We start from the raw sequence: 24,644 nt of genomic DNA on the forward strand, positions 1-24,644 counted from the left end.
ATTGCATCTATCCATAAACAACTGACAAAATTGCAACTTACTTCACGGTCCAACAGCACTGGCGACACAACAGTGACAATGTCTCCTTTCTCCGGGTCAATATAGAACATGTTTGGGGATGGCTTGTCCGGGGTCTGCTTAAGGATATTATACCTCAGCAGAGCATTGTCTGTAGCTGGATCATCAGCATCAAAGGCAGTCACACGCATCACAGTACTTCCTGAAAAGAACAAGAATAACACCAATATGAAAACTTCATATTTGGCATGTAGCAATACAGATAATATGAACATAAGAAGAGGGAGAAGTGGGAAGGAAGTGCTCTTGTGCTCCTGCTTGTGGCCTTCCCAGAGGCATCTGGTTGGCCATTGCGAGTACACCATGATAGATTAGATGGGCCATTGGCTCGATCTATCTGGGCTCTTACGTTCTAATGTTCATTGCGTGCCAAGGCCCCATGATCCGCAGTTTCCTGGTGCATAAATAAACACATGAACAAGTGGATTTTGCTTTATGGGTTCAAATAGGCCACAACTTTATTGGTTACAAATATGAGTGGTTTGGCTTAGGCATTGGGTGAAGCTGGATTATATCCCAACTATATCCCTGTCTGCAGGGAGTCCAACTAAATGTAAACCACCAATAGGGAGAACCCTATAACTTACATCAAATTGGGGCACCCCGAAGGGTCCCTATTGGGGAAGTGGTATGTCTGGGCCTGGGACAGAATCCACACCCACGGATCCCATTAACAGGATTCCCGTACCCAATGCTTAACCTCGCAAAGTTGTGACAATTGCTACAAGGTAAGCAAAAACCAAATGGCTGGAGCCAATTTGACAAGTGGAAAAATTCCCTCCCGGCCCCATACATATGGCGGTCAACATTATTCTATAGCAAGGTCATATCTTAGTAAAAATGAAAAAGAAGGTGGGTGGGTGGGAGAGCCGGCAAAGGACGGTCTCCTGGCCATGCCATGGTTTAAATCTACTTCAGAGACACACCCCACTGGCACTGATTGGTCAGCGGGGCCCACCCTCCTGGGCGGGGGCCTGCCTAGTGCTGTCGTCATGGCCAAGCCCAAGCCCCTGTGAGGAGGGCGCGCATCTCAGGCCCCCGCTGGATCACTGGAGGCCCTGAGACCTGGCCACAATGCCACCCACCCAATAAGCTAAGTGGAGACTTGCAAGGCAATTTTGGAGCCTTTTTCAGTTGAAGAGCAAGCTACCCCCACCCCACCAACATTTGAAGCAAATACACAACAAAAGAAGCATGGCAATGATATGGGCCCTACATGTCAAAGAGGTTACTGTCTATCCATGTGCTTCGTTACAAACTCCAAAACCAACCAAAGATGTGTTCAAAGGATCCCATCTATGTGACAATGGATGCATACAAAGAGGCATTATTGGTGTTCACTCCCTGCAGTGTGTGGTTCAGTTCCAAACAGGACTTAACACCCAAAGTACACTGGTGGAGAACTTCATCCTCAATCAACCAGGGGATGCTGCAAACTCAATTAAAAGTCTTTAATGAATTTTTCCATACCCACCTCATTAGGCATATTGTTCAGCAGCCTAAAGAATCCCCTGTTGTAATTAAAAGAAGGCAGGGGATTATTAACCCCGGAGGCCTAAGACCGCTCCTTCCTCTCCAAATCTAGCATCCCAATTTACATGAGCTGGCTCTTCTCACTTGCCTTTTCAATCACTTAAATGCCTGCCTCCTAAATACACAGCAAAAACTCCCCAAACCAAGTTCTGGCTAGAGATCTGCAAAGAAGGTTTTCCTGGGCTTTCTTGCACCAATCTGATAGGTTCATTGGAATCAAGTGTTCCTTCCTCCTCTCTCCTTAAATCACAGATATGGTGCAAAGAAATGGTTTGCTTAAAAAAAGAAAGAAAGAAAGAAGCATTTTTAGGACATCCTAACTCTTAGGATAATTAGGGGCAACAATTTTTGTCCACCTCTTCCTCATTGTACAAGCTCATGAACTGCAAAGAAGCCAATATATTGCTGCTGTTGCTGCTGCTTCCTTGCTCCCTCCCTCCCCCAGGAACATTGTTTTTGTTCAGTGCCACCCACCCCTTCCAGGTTCTTTCTTCTTGTTATAGCGACCTTGAAAAGAAGATTTCTAAGGCTTTGCTTCATTGCCACCTCAGGCACAGTTACACCCTTGAGAAATGTAACTGAGAACTGACAGCAACCAGGGCTTGTACATGAGTGATTAAAAGTCAGGCAGCTCGAAATGGAGAGCAGTGTTTGTGGAGTGCAATTTGATGTGCCACCCCACTTGGTACACACACCCTGCAGCAGTCCCCTAAAACATTGTAGGCCATAGCTTTCACCCCTTTGGTTCGCCACCACTGCAGAAAGAGCAGAAACAATGGATATTTATTTTGAAGTGAGGGGAAAACAACCTTGTTTTACCCACAAAATCCCCTTTTACACTCAGTTCCAAGTAGTGCTGAAATGATTTTGAGTGAGAAAGTCTAATTCAAGTTCCAGAATCATGTCAGTGGTCCATCTACTTCAACATTTTCAACACTGACCAACCGTGGCTCCCCAGGATTTCAGACAGGGCATATTTCCTAGAGAGATTGGTCATAATCTACCATGAGGTTCTCTGTTGCACCAAAATGAATTAGGAGTTGCTCAAGAGCATCACGGTAGATTGGGATACAGCTATGGCTACCACATTGGCTTCACTCCCCTGGGTTTATAGAGGTTGAACTTGGGGAATATCCTATGGTAAAGGCATATATGCATATTTATTCATCCTGTTGTTGCAGGATAAATAGTAATAATGAATAATAATGATTAGGTCTGTCACATAATTGTGATTCTGCCTGCCACCTAATTCCAGGAATCTTTGTTGATTAGTGAGGTGAGTTTTAGTCAATTAGCCAATCAATTTGTTAATTAAATTTGCATACGAGTGAGACAAACGTTCTGAAACAAGAAATATAGTTTGTTTCTAGAGGAAACACTAATGTGCCATAGCAAGTATCATGTGGGAAGAGGCATCCTCTATAATATGTAAGAGGAGAACCTTTTTAGTAGATCAATGGCATAAACCTAACATGGCTCAGTCATAGAGATCCCAAGAGACTTCAGTTGAGAGGAGAGTGAGTCTTGATATAGTTGGAGTCACCAAGGACAGAGAGAGCAGGCGGCTACGCTAACATTGTATGTGAGTAACATCCCTTCCCTCACCCACACCCTGTAAGAATGAGTGTTGCTGTTCACTCATTTGAGGAAAGGCAGGGTCTTGCTTGGGGTCTGTTCAATACACCTTTCTGCCTGGGGAGAAGGATTCTCCCACAATTCCAACCACTAAAGCTACATAGACTCCTAGTTAAATCTTACTTCAGCACTAGTGATGGGACAGCACCCTCTAGCAGGAGGCTGAGAGGCTACAAACAAGCACAAAGAGCTCTCAACACCTAACTACAGCTATTATGTGCCCCACAATATCTGCCACCTGAGGCAACTTCCTCATTCTGCCCAGTGGTTGGGTCCAGCTATGGGACCACAGGGGATTCATGCCCCTTGATGTTTATGCCTCCTTTAAGGGCAATATCTTTCAACCCACCATATCCAGAGGGCTGAAGTTTTATTTAGGGGGTATAAGACAGACCATGCGGTACACAGTTTTGCTCCTCAGCACCTCACTGATACTGCTGTTTCCCTCCACAAACATATCCCCACCCATCCAAATGATACACATTTTTGAACTAATACTAATGCATTAATGTGTGTGTGTGTGTGTTCTTCACTATTGTTGCACAAGATTTTTCTGTTTTTTTTTTTAAGCACTGTGCATTTCTTTAAAAGGTAATAACATGAAGATCAATTGGTTTTGGTCTGTGCTCATGTAGCTGGGTTCATATTTCAAAAGGATCTATAGCTCAGTAATCACCCAAATGTATTAAATTGAAGATGCATACCTCCCTGGCATTACTCCATCATAAAGTTTTATTCTTCATAAAAGATTCATTTCCCAAGACTCATAAACTGACTATTTCTAATTTGGTGTCATTTTATAAATGCTTCCATTCTGGGCATCAATCATAAATGCAGCTGGGTTCTGCAGCCCCAAACAACAGCTTGCAAAATGATTGTGTTAAAACAATATGTCTCTTGCATTGCATACGTGTGTTTGTGCTTGTGTGCATTATATAATCAAATGGTGGAACAAGTTAATTAACATATGTACAATCAGCAGAATTGTCAAAGTTCTTTCACATACTTGCAAACAATGCTTTTGTGCTCACAGTTAGGAAAAATTCAGTTTTTCATGCACACTGGCTTTTTTTTTTGTCATTACTTCAAGCTAGGCATCTGAGGAAGTAAACCCATTCATTTTGCAAAGTTTCCCATCCAGTCTGTGTTTAAAGGAAATCTTACCCAATTCACACTTTCTGGAAGAAGAAGAATACAGAAACTGAAATACACAAATCTTTAAAAAAAAAAAAATCACTTGTTTGAATTTTGTAGTGCAGTCTAGCCAAGTAATAGGTACCAAAAAAAGACAGATACTAAGGTAAAGTGTCTATGTGAATGTATATATTCATGAAAATAACATACCAAATGCATTATATCGGGGGTGGCTTTATAAAAATATGCCTATTCAGAGAAGTTTAAAATCAAATGTTGATGAATTTCCCTAAGGAATTCTTTAAAAAAAAATCCCAAACTGATGTGGAAATGTAGAAAATGGTACTGGAGAGTAGAAAAATGAGGAACTGAGAGAAAACCAACATTGACAGACTTGGCAATGCCTGGTCAATAGAACCAGTGTGGTGAAGTGTGTGGACTGTTGAACTATGATATGGAAGACCCGGGTTCAAATCTCCATTCAGTCATGAAGCTCACAAAGTGACCTTGGGCCAGTCACTCACTCTCACCCTAACCTACCTCACAGGGTTGTTCTGAGAATAAAATGGGGAAGGAAAAACCATCTACACAATCTTGAGCTTCCTAGAGGAAAAGATGGTATATAAACGTGATGAATAAATAATAATAAATAAGATCGAAACCTCCTGGTGAGAGCCCATCCTCTCATGTCAATCTTGTACCTCATGTCACCTTTTGAGCAAGGCACATAACGGTTGCCTCTTTCATTTGAAAAGGGGATGTAAGGGAAGCAAGCAAGCCTAGATTATGAAAGGCCTGCCTAATTCATTGTGATCGAAATAAATCAACTTTTTGGAAAGTGGAATGGTGGAGGGTAGATGACTGGCTGCGACGCTCATCATAACTAATTACATGTTTGACTGTCAATTTGTACTTTATGTCTCCAATCAAGTACATTTGAATTGCAGCCTCAAATATTAACTTATGGCTGTTATTAAACTTGGAGGCCTCGCTCAATAGAAGGATGTTTAGCAAGAATTAATGAGTTCAGTCTCTTAGAATAGCTGAGCATTTTGCAGAGTCAAAAATTTCCTAACCTCAGGAACTCTTGTTTTGTCTAATGCATATTTACATGGCTGCCTAATGCAAGTTACTTTAAAGATTCAAGTTGCCCTTTCAGCATTCATCACAGTAAACATCTCACCTGGCTAATATGGAGAGGTCAGGAGAGCTCTGCTTACTAATGGAGCCTCCATACTGACAGCCCAAGAAGTGTACTAGAGATGTTTGATCTCTCTGTTCCCCAGGTGTTCACTCGTTAAATCTGCCCTGTCCCATTTACCCACAAAAATCCACAATTTAGGAGTGTTAAAATATGAATTTCTTTCACTTTTCAAAATACACATTTCCAAACCTCATTTCTTTCAAAATATGCATATCTAAAAGTAGTTTCTCTCAAAATAATGAAAATAAATAAATAAATGAGAAGGATGTCACAGGAGAATTCAAGAGACAACAACGTTCACAAATTGATTGCTCCAGGCAGTGCAGATCAGGTAAGTTTGCATTTGTCCAATCTGGTATCAAACAGTTTCATATGTGCAGATAGATAGATATTCCATATTCTACACTTGCAGTTCACTGTTGTTGTGAAGGAAAAGTCAGTGTAACAAGCATAACGCTAGTTGGTTGGGATTGTCCTGACATAAATTCACTGGGTGCAAGGACACCCCCTGCCCAATGGGTCCATGAGATGAAGACCCATTCTCGCAATCAAGGCTGAGCTTTAGGGAGCTGTCAGACACTGGCCCACCAGCCCCAGTCTACACTCAAATGGTCCCTACCTGCCTGCCTTGCTACTTACAACTAGTCCAGGGGACTGCACTGCCTGAAGGAGGATGATGGAGGGGAACTAGAATTAGTGAGCACTGACTATTCTTGACTGTGCCTTCACCTACTGTTGATCTCCCTGCCTTCCACCTTACTAGTCCCCAAAGCGCACCAGAGAGCACTGGGATTGATCCAGAAGCCAGGAATTGAATCAGGAGTCACAGGTTGATGGATGCACAGAACTGTACCAGAACCAGGAAGGCTGTGTCCATTTATTCTCATTATGCTCATGAAGAAGTAGCATGTGCAAGCAAAGATGTTGGTAACAAGCATGCAAGTTCTGTGCCTGTTGTCATCCCTGCTGTGATCCATGAATTGGAGGCTGATTGTCTACTACAGCAAGAAGCCTGCTCTGCTTGTCCATGCAATGTAGAATTTCTACTTTTCATGAGTAACTTCCATAAGTATAGGAAATTCCCTGCTGCACAGGCAGCTCCCCTTCATGCTCCCACAAGAGGCAGTGATGCCCACAAACATGGATGGCTTTAAAAGAGGATTGGACAAATGCATGGTGAAGAGAGCTATCTGTGGCCGTGGACCCTGTTGGCTATGATCTGCATCCACTGTTGGAGGCAGTATGCCTCTGAATACCAGTTGCTGGGAATCACAAGTAGGCAAAGTGCTGTTACCCCCAAGTCCTGCTTTTGGGCTTCCCATAGGCATCTGGTTAGCCATTGTGAGAAGAACCGATGGGCCACTGGCCTGATCCAGAAAGCTCTTGTGTTTTTGTGGAAGCTAAAAATAGTTCTGAATCAGGAAGATGCTCCAAGATGAAGTTCTGCATGTTCACCACATGAGGCAGCCACACACAAGTGTTTCCAATCCAAGCTCAGGCAAACCCAAGCATCACATACATACAATCTTATATGGATACTATCTCTATCCATGATCTATTTTATGCATATTATACCCTGTCTGTTGTGAAGCGTTCTTTTTCCATGTGAAGTTGAACAGGAGGCGCTGACAGATACGGACTTTTGGAACATTGGACATTTTCAGTGTAAAACTCTGTGCAACTGTCACTTTCTCTTTCAGATCAATTACTGGATGAGATTTAAAACACCACAGAAACACTTGGGGGACGGGGGAGCCACTAAAACCTCCAATATGACAGCAACTAGTCTTATAATTTATTTAATTTTCTACTGGGGGGGGAAGCAAACTGAACATCCCCTTCCTCGATTTTCCCTAACCCGCATATTTCAGGTGTAAACAATAGTAGCAAAGTTCATACAAGCAATGAAGTGGAGAGAGACTGAAAGTTGCTAATATTAACATGAAGGAAAAATGTTAACGCAACCATATATTATGGAATGCAGCAGGTACAGTATGCCCTGTAGAGTCTTTGTTCATGTGATGGATAAATGGCCAACCGTCTGTCATCAAAGTATCTCTCTTTTTGCCCCCTAGACACACAACAGTTTTGCACCAGTTATTCAGAAAGTGCTAGCTACATTACATTATACTGTTTATGCACATTTAAACCCTTTGCTGCTTTCCAGTTTCTAGCTATCGATATTCTTGCAGCTATTAAGAAGTAACCAATTAAATGTTTCTACAATAACCCTTGATTGTCTCCACTGTATACACCCAACAACACTATTCCATGAAGGTTTTTTATTTCCCACCCAGTATTTTTGTTGTAACTGGATGAGATTTAAAATACCACTGAAGCCCTTGGGGAGCGGGATTGGTGCTAAAACCTCCAGGATGACAGCAATCAGTCAGAAATGACTTATAAAGGCAAGGCAACAGTAGTAAGTGGGAATTACTTTTCCATTGAATGCTCTCATAAAACATCAGCCAAGTAGAGATTTACAGCCAGGTCAGACTTTAGTAATTCCAGCGCTTAACCTCTCCTACTCCCTCCACCCTCTCCCCCACCCCAGGGAACTTTATAGGTGTTTGGGTAGGAGAAATTATTCATGTGCTAAGGTTACTTGGAAATGAGTTATGTCCACTCTTGTTGGTAGAAATATACCTCGTTGTTGAACGCCAGCATATGTTAAAAAGCATTCATTAAGAGCCTGGCGCTCTTGGAGGGATTGTGAAATATGGCACATCCAGGAATAAGGATGTGAAGGTGCATTGTCGGGAAGGAACCATTTCTGATACTGATGTGCTGCTGCTGAGCTCCCTTATAGAGATGGAACCAAACTACTAAATCCAAAGATAGCTGGAGAGAGGAAGGAAGGGTCAGAAAATGTTATATGTTACGTTCCCCCTATAGCAGAGATGGGGGATAGGGTTATTCATCTCATTGTCCTCTGTGGTGGAATATTACATAATTACTTACTTACTTACTTACTTACTTACTTACTTACTTACTTAATTGTGTAACTAATTGTGCTATCTATATATTATTCCGTTGTCTTTGTCCATGGAGTTTTCTTGGCAGGAATATTGGATTCCTGCTCCAGGTAGATTACATTTAGTCAAAGCTCTCCACTATGGCCCTGCATGGCATAGCTCATAGCTTCTCTGAGTTATTCAAGCCCCTTTGCTACAACAAGGAAGTGATTTCCATGAAGGAAATCAGCCCTGAGTGCTCACTGGAAGGACAGGTCCTGAAGCTGAGGCTCTAATACTTTGGCCACCTTGTGAGAAGAAAAGACTCCCTGGAAAAGACCCTGATGTTGGGAAAGATGGAGGACACAAGGAGAAGGAGATGACAGAGGATGAGATGGTTGGATAGTGTTCTCAAAGCTACCAACAGGAGTTTGACCAAACTGCGGGAGGCAGTGGAAGACAGGAGTGCCTGACATTCTCTGGTCCATGGGGTAATGAAGAGTCAGTCACAACTAAACAACAACAACAACATATATTATTCTGCACCATTCATTTCAATGTGAAGAAAATCAGGTGGGGGCATCTGGCTTGGCAGCAGTGTATGTACCGGTAAAAAGAATCTAGCAGTAGACCACAAGCTCAACATCGGTCAACTGTGTGAATCAGCAGCAAAAAAATTATCCTCATACAATTCTAGGCTAAATCAACAGAAGTAAAGTGACCAGATAAAGGAAAGGAATAGTACCACTCTGTGCAGGCTTGGTCAGAGCCCACCTGGAGTGCTGTGTTCAGTTCTGGGCACCACAGTTTAAGAAGGATATTGACAAGCTGCAACATGTGCAAAGGGCAACTGAGATGGTAAAAGGTGTGGAAACCAAGCCTTATGAGGAATAATTGAGGGTGTTGGCAATGTTTAGCCAGGAGAAGAGAAAACTGAGAAGTGACATAATATCCATCTCCAAATATCTGAAGGGCTGTCACTTGGAAGATGCAGCAGCATCCAATCCAATGGATTCAAAATGGAGGAAGCCCACAACTTGTGCATGCTTTACTTCCATGATCACAGTCTTATGCGGGTGGTGGGGGAACAAATAAATGGAGAGCCCTTGCTTTCTTACTGGACTTTGAGAAGGTGGCATGAAGGCTCCAGAAGCATCTCAGAGCCCTCACATTGCCTTCCTTACCAGCCTCTGGGAAGGAGGTGTGGATGCTCTGGGGGGGTATCCCAGAGGCCAGTAAGGAAGGTGCCACCTTACTTAGCAGGGTCTGGAAGGGTCACAGGAGGGCTCTGGGAAGCTCTCAGGGCCCTCTCATGCCTTTAGTAAGCAGCCCTCTGTCTCACATGAGAGTGATTCCAGGGGTTCCTGGCTGCACAATTTTGCCTTTGTGCACAGACCCCTGGTTAGTGGCAGACCCACTGTACACGAAAGGAGATTCTGATTAGGCATCAGGAGGAACTTTCTGGTGCTAATAGCTATTTGACAATGGAATGGACTACCTTGGAAAGTGGTGGCCTCTCCTTCACTTAAGGTTTTGAAAATCAGGGATTCTTTAGCTGTGATTCCTGCACTACAGGGGGTTGGTTTAGAGGACCCCTGGGGTACCTTCCAACTGTACAATTCTATGATTTTGTGAAACACAGTGCAACAGCAGGGGAGCCATCAATTATGTATTGTTTGTGGGATGAGGGGGAAAAAGCAGCAGCAAATACTGATTGCATTGGCTGGATTGAATTCCATTCTGGACTGAATGGAATGAATAAGCAAACACTGGCAACTTCCATGCCCATTTCTGTATCCTTTGGAATTCTCTGACATCCCAAGTCAGAAACTATTTCCATCTAGGGGGCTCCTCCAATCTTCACAGACCATTTTGACAGCTGAGCAGGGCTTGTCCACCAGTTAATAGTCTTATGCCACAATATTGTCAAGTGGCACATTTTGCTTTGCCCTCACGGTTTCAAATCGCACCATGTGGGCAATGGCACAGGGTTTAGTCAAGGGTGCCTGATTTTGGCAGAGAGTCACACCTTTACCTATCCCTTAAATGTGCATCTTGTATGCATTCTCTTCCTAAAATTCTTATTTTATACACATTTTCCCCATAAAACATACGTTTGTGTATGCATTACAAACTAACAAACCCAAAACTTCATTACAAAATGGAGTGGGGAGTGTGCAATCCTATTTGTGTATCAGCTTGGGAACTGCAAGCTTGATCCTTAATTATAGGAACTTTGGTTGCAGGGCTGGGAAAGCCCTCAGAGCAAGCCCTTTAAGCTTGCTCTGTCCTTTAGCACCTTCACAGGCTGAGCAGGCAGAATCTGTCTCACGGCTAGATGCTGATCTCTCACCCATCTCCTCTTGGCCTCAGCACTTCACTTGTCAGCTTTCAATCCAAGCCATTTTTATTGTTACCGTATACCATCATAGATGTGCACTTATTGCTGGATTTGCCGTGCCAGTTTCCTCGTTTCCCCCAAAGCGAGCCGGGATTGCTTCCCATAATTCAAATTTGATTCCAGACGTTTACAGGCTGTTTAAATGCAGATGCGGACTTTATAGTCTAGAACGGCTAAGCACAGAGCTTACGAATAGAAATAAATCCTGCAAGACTTTTGCCTTATCTTGCTTTCCATATCCAAATGTCGGTGAGGGGGGGGTGGTTCGCCCCTTCCCACTATTGCTTCTCTGCTTGCTTTCTTATTCTCTCCTAGCATTTCCCCATGCTACAGAATAGCAGTTAGGGAGTCAGCCTAGGACAAGGGATAGAGAAAGAATCAGTTTGGTTCTCTTTTTGAAGTGGCTCAACCCAATTTGATGGCAACTAAACATGCCTGAGGATGGAAGTGCAAGTCCCAGGCATATTATTCACTTCTCCAGATTGTGCAAAGCAGTTTTGGTGCACAGAAACTGAGCACAAAGGGTTGTTATCACATGAGTTGTTGTTATTCACAATCATCTCAAGGCAATGTACAATAAAAACAGCAAAAAGCAGTGAAAAATACACATCAAAAACTTGCTGGTACATTTAAAACAAAACTTAAGCAAGACAGACTAGACACTCCTGGCAAAGACTCATTTCTCAATCTGGGAATGCCTGTCAGAACAAAAATGTTTTCAATTGTTTCCAGAAAGTGCAGATAGTGGGCACCTGTCATACCTTGACAGGAATGCTACTCCACAGAACAGGGGCAGCCCAAATTCTGTACTATTCTTCCACCCACGCACCCTCTGTAATATATTAGAGAGAAGAAAATAAACTGAGCAAAATGAAATTGATTAGTTAATTTGCTCTAAATAGATATATGTAAACGTTCTCCACTTCCACTAATTTTGTAAGCCAGGAGCTATCTTAATTAAAGCCAATAGAGAAAAGAAAAATAACAATGTTAAAGAATTACTTTGGAGAAGACTCAGTTTGTATTACAGCGAAATATATTCCTTTCTCTCTCTCCTTGCTGATAACTGCATTACGTGATCAGAGCCACCAGTCTCTTTTCTGTTCCAGCTTTGACAGAAAATGTCACATAGTCTTTATTTGCTACTATAATGGGAACAAAATACACCCCCAACCACAAATACAACAGTGCCACCCCCATAATGCTTCTTCACAACATAGCACACAATCAGTTATTCCATTATATTTTATCCTTCATCATGTGAGTGGAAGTGGCATGATAATAAGAACTGTGAGGCAATTGCAAAGCAAAAGGCCAACAAATTTTGAAGTTAACTGGGTTGCAAACTCCATCCCACCGCATCCCCCGATAACAATTAACACAAACATAAGTTTCCACTGGATTCTCCTAGATTTCTGGCTTTTATGTCATGCAAAGGATCACATAAAACATGAAAAGTAACAGGCAAGGAAACCTCAGGACAATAGAATAAAGTGTCAATGACGGCTAACATGCTGTATGCTAGGAGCAAATTCAGACTCTTGAGTACCACCAAAACAGCACCATCAGTGTTCAAATGCGAAGTATCAACAGGCTCAGTGGAACCTCCAAGTTTGCAAAAGTAAACAAAAACAAGGAGATAGTTTTTATCACACTCCTCCTGCAAACAAAACCATGCAGAAATTAAGCCAACCACTTTGCAGTTTGATGGTGATGTGATAGTTCAGCTTTTTTATGAACCAGGAGTAGAAGGAAGCTTGCCTGTGGTTACTTTCTATGCAGTTGTCGCTGTCCGTGAAGTTAGGCTTGAAATAAGTTTTTTGTTTTGTTTTGTTTTCAAAAGTTAGAGCATCACCTCCAGACACCAAAGAAATCTCTGTTCCTCTCAGGCAAGAATCACTTTGGCTGAAATGCTGTATTTTTCACTTCCAGAATAATGTCATGTTCCAGTTTTCTAAAACATGAGGTCATCGGCACTGCCTTTTAATTCCTGGCTCCTAAATTCTGTGCTGAAAAAGACTAATCACTCTCTGTCCAATGCTATTATTTATCATCATCTATTTCCAACTGCACATCATGCATTATATTTTGGGGGTGATGAATTGATGAACTCTTAAATATTTCATGACTTCATCTCTTCTTCTTTTTTTGCACTCTGTGGCTCCTCTTTTGAGTGGCAAGTTTAATTGGCTGCGTGCTAATCCTCTGCTATTAAGTTTGGCATCAAAGCAAAGGATGGCCTTCACACATTTGCTCATATTCTAACTCCAATCTGCATGTGAGCCAATGCTTACAGAACAGCCAATCAAGAGACGTATTCATATGAATTATACTTTTTTTTGGGGGGGGGACGACAACAACCCTATTTGTGCAACACAGGTTTGTAACCGCTCACTGAAATCCTGAATGAATGTAAATGTGGTATTGTTCTACTCTTGTTGATATGTTACACTGAACACAGGTAGAAGCTGTCTTTACACAGGTAAAGGTGAAAGAGTGCCCACTTGTTGATTTGTACTGCTCAACTATTGTGTACACAGGCACACAGATTGTACACCCATTGAACACTGCATTTTATAGTGTACAGCTTAATTACTTGGATGTAATATGTAAACATGTATAGCCATGTTCCACTAATGGGAGTAGTATAGCTGGCGGGTAAGTAGGAAAATGAACTTTCTCCACTGTGGCTCCCAGAATGTAGGACACTCAACCATGAGAGAGGATCAAATGCCTGGTGCAAAGCTGATTCTAGGTCCATCTAGGTACTGTTAACTCTGACTAGCAGTGGCTCTCTAGGGCAGAAATGGGAACATTTTTCAGCCTGAGGGCCACTTACCTGTCTGAGGACCACATGCCAGATGCTCAGGCCCAAACTTGAAAAGCACGGGCCTGTGCCTAGAAAGCACAAAGGGAAAATATTGTGGATGAGCCCTTAGTGAATGTTGATGATTTTTCATTGTCTTGTAGTTTGTTAGCAGGGGTTGAGGTCCCATTGCTAGGACAAAAAGATAACAGAAAGTACTTCTTAATGTACTTCACAGAAATTGCTCCCAAAGAAGGCACTGATTGCCACCAGCTTAGATGGCTTTAAGTAAGGATGAGACAAATTCATGGAGGAGAAAGGCTATCAATGGCTACTAGCCATGAAGGATATGTTCTGCCTCCAGAGTTGGAGGCAGTAATGCTCCTGAATATCAGCTGCTGGAAACTTACAGGGATGAGAGTGCTCATGTGCTTGGATCCTGCTTTGGACTTCTCACAGGCATCTCACGGGTCATAATGAGAAGAGGATGCTGGAGTAGATTACCATTAGTCAGATCCAGCAGGATTGTCTTTTGTTTTTATGTTTGTATGACACTTCCACAGTAGATAGGGTTGAGACATTTTTTGCCAAATTTCCCTCTCTACAGCAGCCCTCCCACCCACTAAATCTGTGGGGTACTTCTGCTGGATCCAAAGCCTTCTCCAGGTGGAAGGAATGCTCCTGTTTGCAATGTCTGAACCCAACCCAAAGGGTGAGGAGGGATATGGACAGGGGTCTTGCTTTGCTCCCAACCTCCACATTTTAATTGGAAACTCTGAATGGAGACTATGTTCCAGTCATACATGTACATTATGTTGGCTGCTGCTGAACATTTGGAGGTTGGGCACACAGGTCTCCTCATTCACCACTGATGATCTTAGAGCATCAGTGTACCACAGTATTGCAATTTATCATTTCATCCTAATATTGATTTCAGAGTCAGCTCTTGTTAAATTGATCCACTAAAGATCTCAAAGCCCAAGCACAACTGATAATTAAGGCTTGACATGACTCTTTTTATATGGGTGAAGTATTATATACTTGTTTATTGATTTCCCCAAAAGTAATCCTCTTCAAATTAATACAAATGATTAAAAACAACATGTTGCCCTTTCCATGTTTTCTTCCTCCTACAGCACTGATTTTTTTCATAGGCAATTCCATTATAGGTGATTAACCTGCATTTTTCTTCTTCCTTTCCTTTCGGCGACCGGACTGGTTTTTAGCGCACCTTCCAACCTTTCAATGTTTGTTACTGCTATTCAGCTTAGGTTGACACCAGTGATAATGGGAGTGCATTAGGTTGCAGTCTTGACCCTACTTACCTGGGAGTAAGCCCCAGTGAATTCAACAGGACTTACTTCTAAGGTAGACATGGTTAGAATCATGCAACTCTGTAAGCCTTCAGTGTATGACAAATAAAAATATGATTTTCTTTATTTAACATTCATTCTTGTGTCTACTCCAGGCTGAGCCTTAAAAAAAGGGGGAGGGAGTGTGTATATTCTACAGAATGTCAACAATACAGGCCATATTCACACCATACATTTAAAGCACTATGATACCACTTTAAAGACACCTGGCTTCCCTCAAAGAATTCTGGGAGCTGTAGTTTGATAAGGATGGTGAGAGGATCCTCTCACAGAGCTGCAATTCCGAGCATCCAACACTCTGGTCAATACACCACATTGGCTTGCAATGCTTCTCTATGCCAAAAAACAACCACACAAAATACTCTCATCTGATTTTATAAGATATTTCATATTACAGGATCAAATCCGTAACTGCATAAAGGGATTTCTTCTCCCAAAAAACCCTCAGTGTGATTAAAAACAAGAACAACAAGTGGATAGAGCTCTTGCTTGGGGCCTTACTCACTTCTGAGATTTATTAGTATCCTTTTCCACTGGCTTATTTGAAATCTTACTCTCTGTGAATTTGAACTGTAAACCTTCAGATTAGTCACCCGAACAGCTGAAAGTCAATGTGCAAGGTTCTCTTTAAGACAACTGCTCAGTTGTTGCTTCTTTCGAAGGCATTAACAATGCTCTTCAGAATTGCAGGAATTGCATTTATAATTCCACTCCCCCCTCCCCCCACTTAGATCCTATATCTCAAGAGGAGATAGAGAATTCATTACCCTTCAAACTTTCCTCTTGCTTCCTATAGGACTTTTCTTTTTACAGGAGGAGGGTGGGGGAGGGAATGAGTATATAATAAATAACTTACTGACTTTGATAGACTTTTAAACATTATTATTTTATGTCTGTTTATCCACAAAGAAATGCCAATGACAGTTTGTGATCTAATACTGAGCCACATGATTTATACCTATGGATTATGTGTCAGATTTGAAAAATTATGGTTTAAATCTTTCAGCCCTTGGAAAACCAACTAGGGCGCACTCTAGCTATATGAGTCAAAGTCAAATGAAGCTGTTTGTACATTTTAAAGCATTTTCCCTACTTGGGAGAATCTTCCAAAATTCTCTTTATCCAAACATCTTCCTGGATTTTGGAGTGCTGGAAGTGCAACTGATCCATTAGGAATTCCATTGTTCTGTGCTGATAGATACAAACATACAGATATAGATATTATTGCTGCATGCTACCACAATCTCTGAGTAGTAAGAGAATCCAGGGATTCATGTTCCATTTGGAATGAGGCACAGTAGATACTGTGGTGTCTTTATATGGTTTATTTACACATTATATACAACCTGAGCCTACGATGTGGGGGTTCACAGCATTAACAGCCTAAAAGGGGCTTGCTTCCCCCATAGCTACAGCCCTGGTTTCAAAGAGAAACCAAACTTCACTCTAATTTTCTCACTTCCTCGCTTGCTGCTTTGCCTCCAGCTTCTAGCTAATATCGCAGTGGTCAACCTGTGGGATGCCTGTGGGAAACAGGCAAGCAGGACCTGAAAACAACAGCACTCCCCACCCCTCCCTCCCTGTGGCTTCCAGCAAATGGTTTTCAGAAGCACTACTGCTTCCACCAGTGAAGGCAGAGCATAGTCATCATAGTTAGTAGCCATTGATAGCCTCATCATCCAAGGATTTGTCAAATTCTCTTTTAAAGCCATCCTAGTTGGTGGCCATCCCTGCCTCTTGTGGGAACAGGTTCCATAGTTTATCTGTGTGCTACCATGTGTAGAAGGAATGTTGTTCATGAAGAATGAAAGAATGACTTGAAGATCCATCTAGTCTTGTGTTTTGCTTTCAGCAGCAGATGGATAATGGATCTGGGATACTCACAAGCAGATCATAAAGGCTATGGACTTCCCCTGTTATATGTCCCCAAGCTGACCTTTAATGTTGTCCTTAAAATCTGACTCCAGCTGGAAATTCTCTATTTTACATGCTCCCTGCATTCTCATCCATGGACCCTTGGTGTTAACAGCACAGAAGAGAAAGTGGGTGAGGGAAACAACCATTAACCATTCTAAGCAATATTCAGTGCAGATTCAGCAACTGCATTGTTCCTGTTATATTGCACTGAAAAGCAATTAGGAATGTGAAGGCGGTGTAACTGATCCTCTTGAAAGCTGCACCATAATTACTAAACGAAATAAAGGAAAGAGAGGAAAATATCATTCTTTCTACTGCCGTTGTGATAACATAAAACAAACAGAATTGCAAAATATTGGCAGATGATATATATGATTGTCACAAAGACTGAAGATTGTTAAGCTAAATTGGAGCAATTTCCCAGATGTGTGGATGTGTGTGTGTGTGTTACTGCACACAGGCATCCAAATGCATACCACTAATGCCCATAGCAACCATAGTTAAGACATCTGATATCTCTGCGTTGCTGTGATTCAAAGCAGTGGTTTCACAAATGCTTTCCATTTTCAAACCTGCTAACATGGAAATAGATATTTACAGAAAACAAAGGCTGGAATTCACAACTATTTACAGGTTCAGCAAACAAGTTCCATATTGCATTAAGCACAACAAGAATATCAAAACGCATGCTTCCCGCACTTCCCCTTCTTCCTAATGGGAAATATTGTTGATAATTTAAAGAAATATAATTTGCATAATCTCCAAGACATGGCTTAATTTGAGCTGAGATAATGTTTGGTTTGGAAAGCACAAAAGCTGGGTCATTTCCCCAACTTTTGGCGGCAAGATTAGAACCCTTGGGATTATTAAATTTGTATACTGCCCTTCATACAAAGGTAACAGGGTGGTTCACAACATAAAAATACAAAAAGAGACCACAAAATACATTATAAAGACATAAAAAGAATAAACCAATAACTATCTTACCACAAACACATTTAAAAGGACACAGAATGTTAATCAGCACAAGGCCTGGTTAAAGAGAAACATTGTCACCCAACATCAAAAGATATGTAGTGAAGGTACCAGGTGAGCCTCCCTGGGGAGAGCATTCCACAAACAGGGAGCCACCACAGAAAAGGCCTGTTCTCATGTTGCCATCCTCCAGACCTTTCATGGAGGAGGCACATGAAGAAGGGCCTCTGATTATGATTACAGGGTCTGAGTCAGTTCATATGGGGAGAGGTACTTATTGAGGTATTGCTGTCACAAATTATGCAGTCGAGCTTCCCGCATTTGGGGAAAATGCAGGCGTCAGGTAAGCTTGTTATGCCAACTAACTTCAGTGGGTCTGTTATGAATAAGAGTAGCATTGGATATCACCTTTTGCTTGCCTCATGGACTTTGCAGCAAATGGTCACTACTACCACAATTATGTGAGGACTTAAAGACCTGGAGGACTGAACATCAAAGTCACAGAGTCATGCACAGTCATTTGGAAAGACCCTTGCATAAATTATACTCAGGAAAACATAGCTTTCCCTCTAACTATGGAAGGCTGCTTTATGGAAGACTACAAGGCTGGTGTGCTGGGGCTGGGTGTGTCCCAGGAAGACCTGCCCTTTCAATACATTCTTTCAGCTTGCACCTGTGACTCCCAAACCTGCTATGGAAGATGGCATCTGCCTCTGCAGAATAAGCTTTTTTGGTATCACTTGGAACTGTCTCCTGTTCCTCTCATTCTATATATACACTCTGCCTACTTGGAGGAGTGCCTGCTTTATTGTCCAATCCAAAGACCCAGGAAAACACCCACAGTAATGTCTATGCCCATCCCACTCTTCAAAAGAGGAACTTAGGGGGCATGTCAAGTGTTGGAACAACTTCTGAGCTTGCACCTAGCCATGTATGTTAGAGCTCTGCTACCCCCCTTGAATCTGTAATGGTGCTGCATGCAAGGAAAACAGGGCAGCATGGAAAACAATGCCTTCTTACACTCCTCTCTTGTGGCTATACAATGGGGGGGGGAGAATAATTGGATAAGTCTCAGTGATGAAACAGCCCTTTCAGAAGATCAGGAAGGATGGGTTCTACATGGTTCTGGTGCTGCGTTCTGTGGGTTAATCTGTTTTGTCTGTGCTTCTGAGAGCTTCAGCCCCGGATTCGTGTCACTCAGTCCATAAGTAATAGGTTTATGCTTCCGTAATAGCACAAGTACAAACTCCTAAGAGGGAAAGATTTATGACCATGACACTCTTTACCACCTTAAGATGCTGTTTATGCTGGCTGGTTGAAACGTTGAACTAAAAATAGCTAGAGAGGCAACCTGCTTGAAATTTTACATGAAATGTCAGCTGCTGCCACATGAATTGGTTTCCTCCCTCCCTCCTTTCCCCCCTCTTTCCTTCTCTCTCACACACCTACTACTGAAGACCTAATCACAATCTGAGCCATAACACCAAGTTCCCATAACTGGACCCACAGGCAGCTTGATAAACAAAACAAAAGAGGTTTCCAGGAACTAAAGACATGATCGGGTACTGCAAATCATATCAGCCTACCCTCCAGGGGTTGTCTGCCCCACTAGTGTGTCCTTGCTTTTTTATCCATCAGATAGTTTTCTCACAAAGTTTCATGAAGAATAACTGCAAATGGATGTGGAAATGTGGAGAACGAGAAACTGAGAGAAACTGACAGATCCACACATTCTTACTACTTTAAAGACTCACACACCCCAAAAGTGGCAGAGATGACCACTCCCAGCCTGCTATTTGCTCTTTTGCACAGAATGCCTATGTCATGCTCCAACACAGCATGTCTCCAGAGAGTCTCCTCCAACCATTTTGCACAAGCAGCAAACTTCACAGGAAATGGTAGGGTTGTTGTCATCTGTCTGTCTCGAGAGACAACGGAGTGTGCCTCCCAATCTCTGAAATTGTTTCAGGATATTCAGGTGAGATTTTTAAAGTCAAATTTAAAACTACTTAATTTTATTCAATGGTGGCTACTGAGTCTTTTGTCCATGGAGTTTTCTTGGCAGGGATACTGGAGTGGCTTGTCAGTTCCTGCTCCAGGTGGATCACGTTTAGTCAAAACTCTCCACTATGACCTGTCCATCTTGGGTGGCCCTGCACGGCATAGCTCATAGCTTATTCAAGCCCCTGAGCCACGACAAGGCAGTGATCCATGAACCTAGACAGCATCTTTAAAAGCAGAGACATCATCTTGCCAACAAAGGTCTGTATAGTTAAAGCTATGGTTTTCCCAGTAGTGATGTATGGAAGTGAGAGCTGGACCATAAAGAAGGCTGATCGCCGAAGAACTGATGCTTTTGAATTATGGTGCTGGATGAGACTCTTGCGAGTCCCATGGACTGCAAGAAGATCAAACCTATCCATTCTGAAGGAAATCAGCCCTGAGTGCTCACTGGAAGGACAGATCCTGAAGCTGAGGCTCCAATACTTTGGCCATGAGAAGAGAAGACTCCCTGGAAAAGATTGGGCAAGATGAGGGAACAAGGAGAAGGGGACAACAGAGGATGAGATGGTTGGACAGTGTTCTCAAAGCTACCAACATGAGTTTGACCAAACTGCGGGAGAAGAAGAAGAAGAAGAAGAAGAAGAAGAAGAAGAAGAAGAAGAAGAAGAAGAAGAAGAAGAATTTGGATTTGATATCCCGCCTTTCACTCCCTTTAAGGAGTCTCAAAGCGGCTAACATTCTCCTTTCCCTTCCTCCCCCACAACAATCACTCTGTGAGGTGAGTGGGGCTCACAGACTTCAAAGAAGTGTGACTGGCCCAAGGTCACCCAGCAGCTGCATGTGGAAGAGCGGAGACGCGAACCCAGTTCACCAGATTATGAGACTACCACTCTTAACCACTCCACCACACTGGGAGGCAGTGGAAGACAGGAGTGCCTGGCATGCTCTGGTCCATGGGGTCACGAAGAGTCGGACATGACTAAACGACTAAACAAACCAAACAAACTGAGTCTTTTATATGTTTTATGTGTTCAATATGTCTGGATTACCAATGTTTTCTGGATGTCCTCCCCCCCCCCTTATGATTTTATTGTCTAAATTATGCCAATAAAGGCTGACTGAGTATGCCTCTGGGAGTGAAGTCAAACCGCTGCGTCAGCAACGCCAAAGTGATCTCTCTGGGGTGCAACCTCAGCAATGTGCATGGAGGTTCTGGGCTGCCCAGACAACCAGACCCCCTCTTGACCTTGCAGATGTAGGTCCAAAGAAAGCAGTGTCATACGTTTGGCACCAGCTTTGCTGCAGAAGATGCTAGGAGGCAGCATACAAATTGCCATCCAACCACCCACTCCGGATTTGTGTAAGGTTTACTCTTTAGCCTTACCTTCTCCCAAAGATATCCCACAAGGCAGCAGACGTTTAGGATCAGAGTTTTAATTCTCCTAGATGGGCTACATTTCATTATCTCTGCTTTGGGTGACTATAAAACCCACACACCTTACTGTGGCAACAGGAGGGGGTGGTGGGTGTGAAACTACCAGGGGAGAAGCTCCAGAAGTCTATAGGAGTCAGGCTTGGAGAACAGAATGACTGGAAAGCCACATGCAAGTTGAATGGACTTAGCTCTGGAGCCACTGAAACTGATCCAAAATGGTCACACCAGTTCTGGAAGCAGAGTTTATTTCCCCTCAGTTAGTTTTTATGGGCCACTTTATCTCATTAAAAAAATAAAATAAAATTGGAATGAATGAACTGAAACATTGTTGACGTGATCAATCCAGGAGGCATGTGGGCATCACAGAGCACCATGAATCACTGCCCTGAAATGTGCTCCGCAAATGGTTATTGTCTAGAACTACTAGAGTTGCACAAAATGAAAAGGTGGCCACTTCATTAAGAGCATACTTTGGAGTGTAAGGAAGCGAAGAGAGGCAGGAAATGGAAGACTGTGATTATGCATTCACCGGCAGGAAACCAGCATAGAGAGGCAATGCTTCAATCTTTCTTCTACTACTGTGCTAACATCTCTAAAAGCTTTGCGAGTCCATTGTCATAGATTTGCTACTAGGCAGATTGTTATCATAAGGGATGGGCAAATATGTCCATTTTAAGTTCATCTCTGTTTCTTGTTCTTTCAATATCAAGTTCAGACCCCTATATTTCTGCATCAGTGTTCAAAAGTCCTCACGAAAAAAATTCAGCATCTGAATGGAAATCTCTCCTAATAGTCATTTTTGCATGCAGTTTGCGCTGTGGGTTAAACCACAGAGCCTAGGACCTGCTGATCAGAAGGTCGGAGGTTCGAATCCCCATGACGGGGTGAGCTCCCATTGCTCGGTCCCTGCTCCTACCAACCTAGCAGTTCAAAAGCATGTCAAAGTGCGAGTAGATAAATAGGTACCGCTCCGGCGGGAAGGTAAACAGTGTTTCCGTGCGCTGCTCTGGTTCGCCAGAAGCGGCTTAGTCATGCTGGCCACATGACCCGGAAGCTGTACGCTGGTTCCCTCGGCCATTAAAGCGAGATGAGCTCCGCAACCCCAGAGTCAGCCACAACTGGACCTAATGGCCAGGGATCCCTTTACCTTGCCTAAAATGCACTTCTTTTTTACAAAGCCATTTTCCGAATGTAGCATGCTTTATTCGTGTTATATGTGCATTGTTGTATACACTTTATCCCAGTATATGCATTTTTAAAAGCTGCATTATTTGGATTGGGAACTGTATTTCAAAAGACTTTCTATGTATTGGTTCATGTACTGTGTATTAGGTAGTTCCATCTTTAAAGTCAAACTAATTTTTTCCCCTCTCCCATTCCTGATTGTTCTGTGCCCCGCCTCAATTGCTGGTGGTCATGGGTGGGCAAGGAAGCAGGCTGCCAGAGCTGTTTGTAGCAGCAATATTGAGCCCCAGTAGTTTCTGCAGTGTGTGATGTACTGGGTCTGCAGAAATCAAGAGGAAAATGCTGAAATGTTCAGGCAAAGCATTGCAACAGCAAACAGGGGTTCTCTTTTGCACCAGGAGGTTAAACGCAAACAAGTTTTCATTAAGACAATAAGTTGATGACTTGAGGGGGGAAGAGAGACTGATATGAATGAATGAATAAAGGGGATGAAGAGAGTGGCAAAAACAAAGCCAAAAAGAGAGAGAGAAATGATGGCATTTCAGAAGCAGAATGAAGCTAAATGTCTAATCAGCCTTATGATGAAAATTGGTCTCTGACTGCTACAATGGCCCCATCTAACACATGCATGAAATAGCTATAATTGAAGGGGAAACCACAAAGAAATTACTTAATAATGTGCTAAGAGTACTTGAGCTGCACTAAAGATGTTAGGGGTCCCTCCCTCAAATGCCTAATTTAATTTGTCTCTCCTTCTCTCTTGAAATGGCAATTCAATTTCTCATACCAAGGCCTTGATTACACTGCCCAGGCAGGCTCCTATAAATAACCTCATGATGCTCACTCTGTGCTGGAGGAAAACCTGCTTCTTCAAGGTCACTTCTAGCATCCTGGCACTCAGAAAGAAAGGCTGGAGGTATCTCATGAAGAACGCTTCAGATGTCCATTGTGGGAGCCACATGGAATTATGAATTTGACTTATATTGACTCAAGACTTAGATCCCTCTTGCCCTGGGTTTGGGGAACCAGTCACCTGTTGTGTCAGTGCCCCCACATGTTAGTGGTAGGCAGGGCTGAAGCTAAGCAGTGGGTGGGGCCAGACCCCCCCCCAAAGTAGGCAGGGCCCCTCTCTCTATCTCCCAAACCAATAGGATGCTGTGAGAGAGGCAGCTCTCTCTTGCCAGGAGGGTGAATTGATCACATTCCAAACACCTTCAAAATTAGGCTAAGGGGTGCATGCCTGCTTTTGTTCAGTGTTGGCTGTTCTGAGCAGCAGCTCTTTAGGGCCTTAAGAAGGGTCATTTCCCGGGAAAAGAGAAGCATGAGACACACACATATTAAACAGCCTTATGCTGAATCAGGTTACTGATCCATTTAGTCCAGTGTTGTCTAATCTGGATTCAGAAGCAGAGTAGAAGGTGGGACATCTGAGGACTAGGGGAGGAATGCAAACATCTTTGCTTTCTTTATGCTTGCTACCTGGAGTCCAAACTGGAGGTGCCTTAGGCTTTGCCACCTTCCAGTCAGACATGTTAAGGATTTTAAATGTGTACCAGTGCTCAGCTCCTTTGAGACAAGAAAAGCAGTTACTTTACTATTTTTTTTCTGCTTATTGGTTTGCCAGTTTACCTAGATTGTGCTTGTAAAAGAAGAGGACTAAATGTGCAAGAAAACACACACCATAACATCTATTCTTCAGTCCATCCAAATATTCAAATAAAGTACATGGTACCGCAAATGTGCACCAAATTTGCCCAAGGCCCAAATCAAGCCAAACTGAGAACGTTGCCCTCAGACTGGGGAAGGTTCTTCATCCTTGGCCTAGAGATATATTACATTATTTTTCTCTTTATCAATCTTAATTCCTTTTCCTTAAAATGGGCACAAGGGCAGGCAATTAGGAGGCCAGGCCATTATAATGGGTAGAAGCTGTTTTTCTCAAACTTCAAAGTGCTACAGAAATGTACTAAGGAGGAGGAGGAAGAGGAATGAATCTGTGCACTGAGTTCA

The 24,644-nt window shown here is 42.7% G+C and overlaps 1 protein-coding gene across 2 annotated transcripts in view; it reads right to left on the bottom strand.

Annotated features, from left to right (window-relative positions):
* CDH13 (cadherin 13) overlaps positions 1–24,644 on the bottom strand; it is a 657,553-nt gene that overhangs the window by 179,678 nt on the left and 453,231 nt on the right. For both annotated transcript variants that reach the window (XM_081924041.1, XM_081924042.1), the window contains exon 7: positions 42–220. In XM_081924041.1, the coding sequence (XP_081780167.1) occupies positions 42–220 (179 nt within the window). The remainder of the gene's footprint in view (positions 1–41; positions 221–24,644) is intronic.

This window comes from Podarcis melisellensis (genome assembly GCF_964234715.1).
Source record: "Podarcis melisellensis genome assembly, chromosome: 8".
In the NCBI taxonomy this organism is placed as follows: domain Eukaryota; kingdom Metazoa; phylum Chordata; class Lepidosauria; order Squamata; family Lacertidae; genus Podarcis; species Podarcis melisellensis.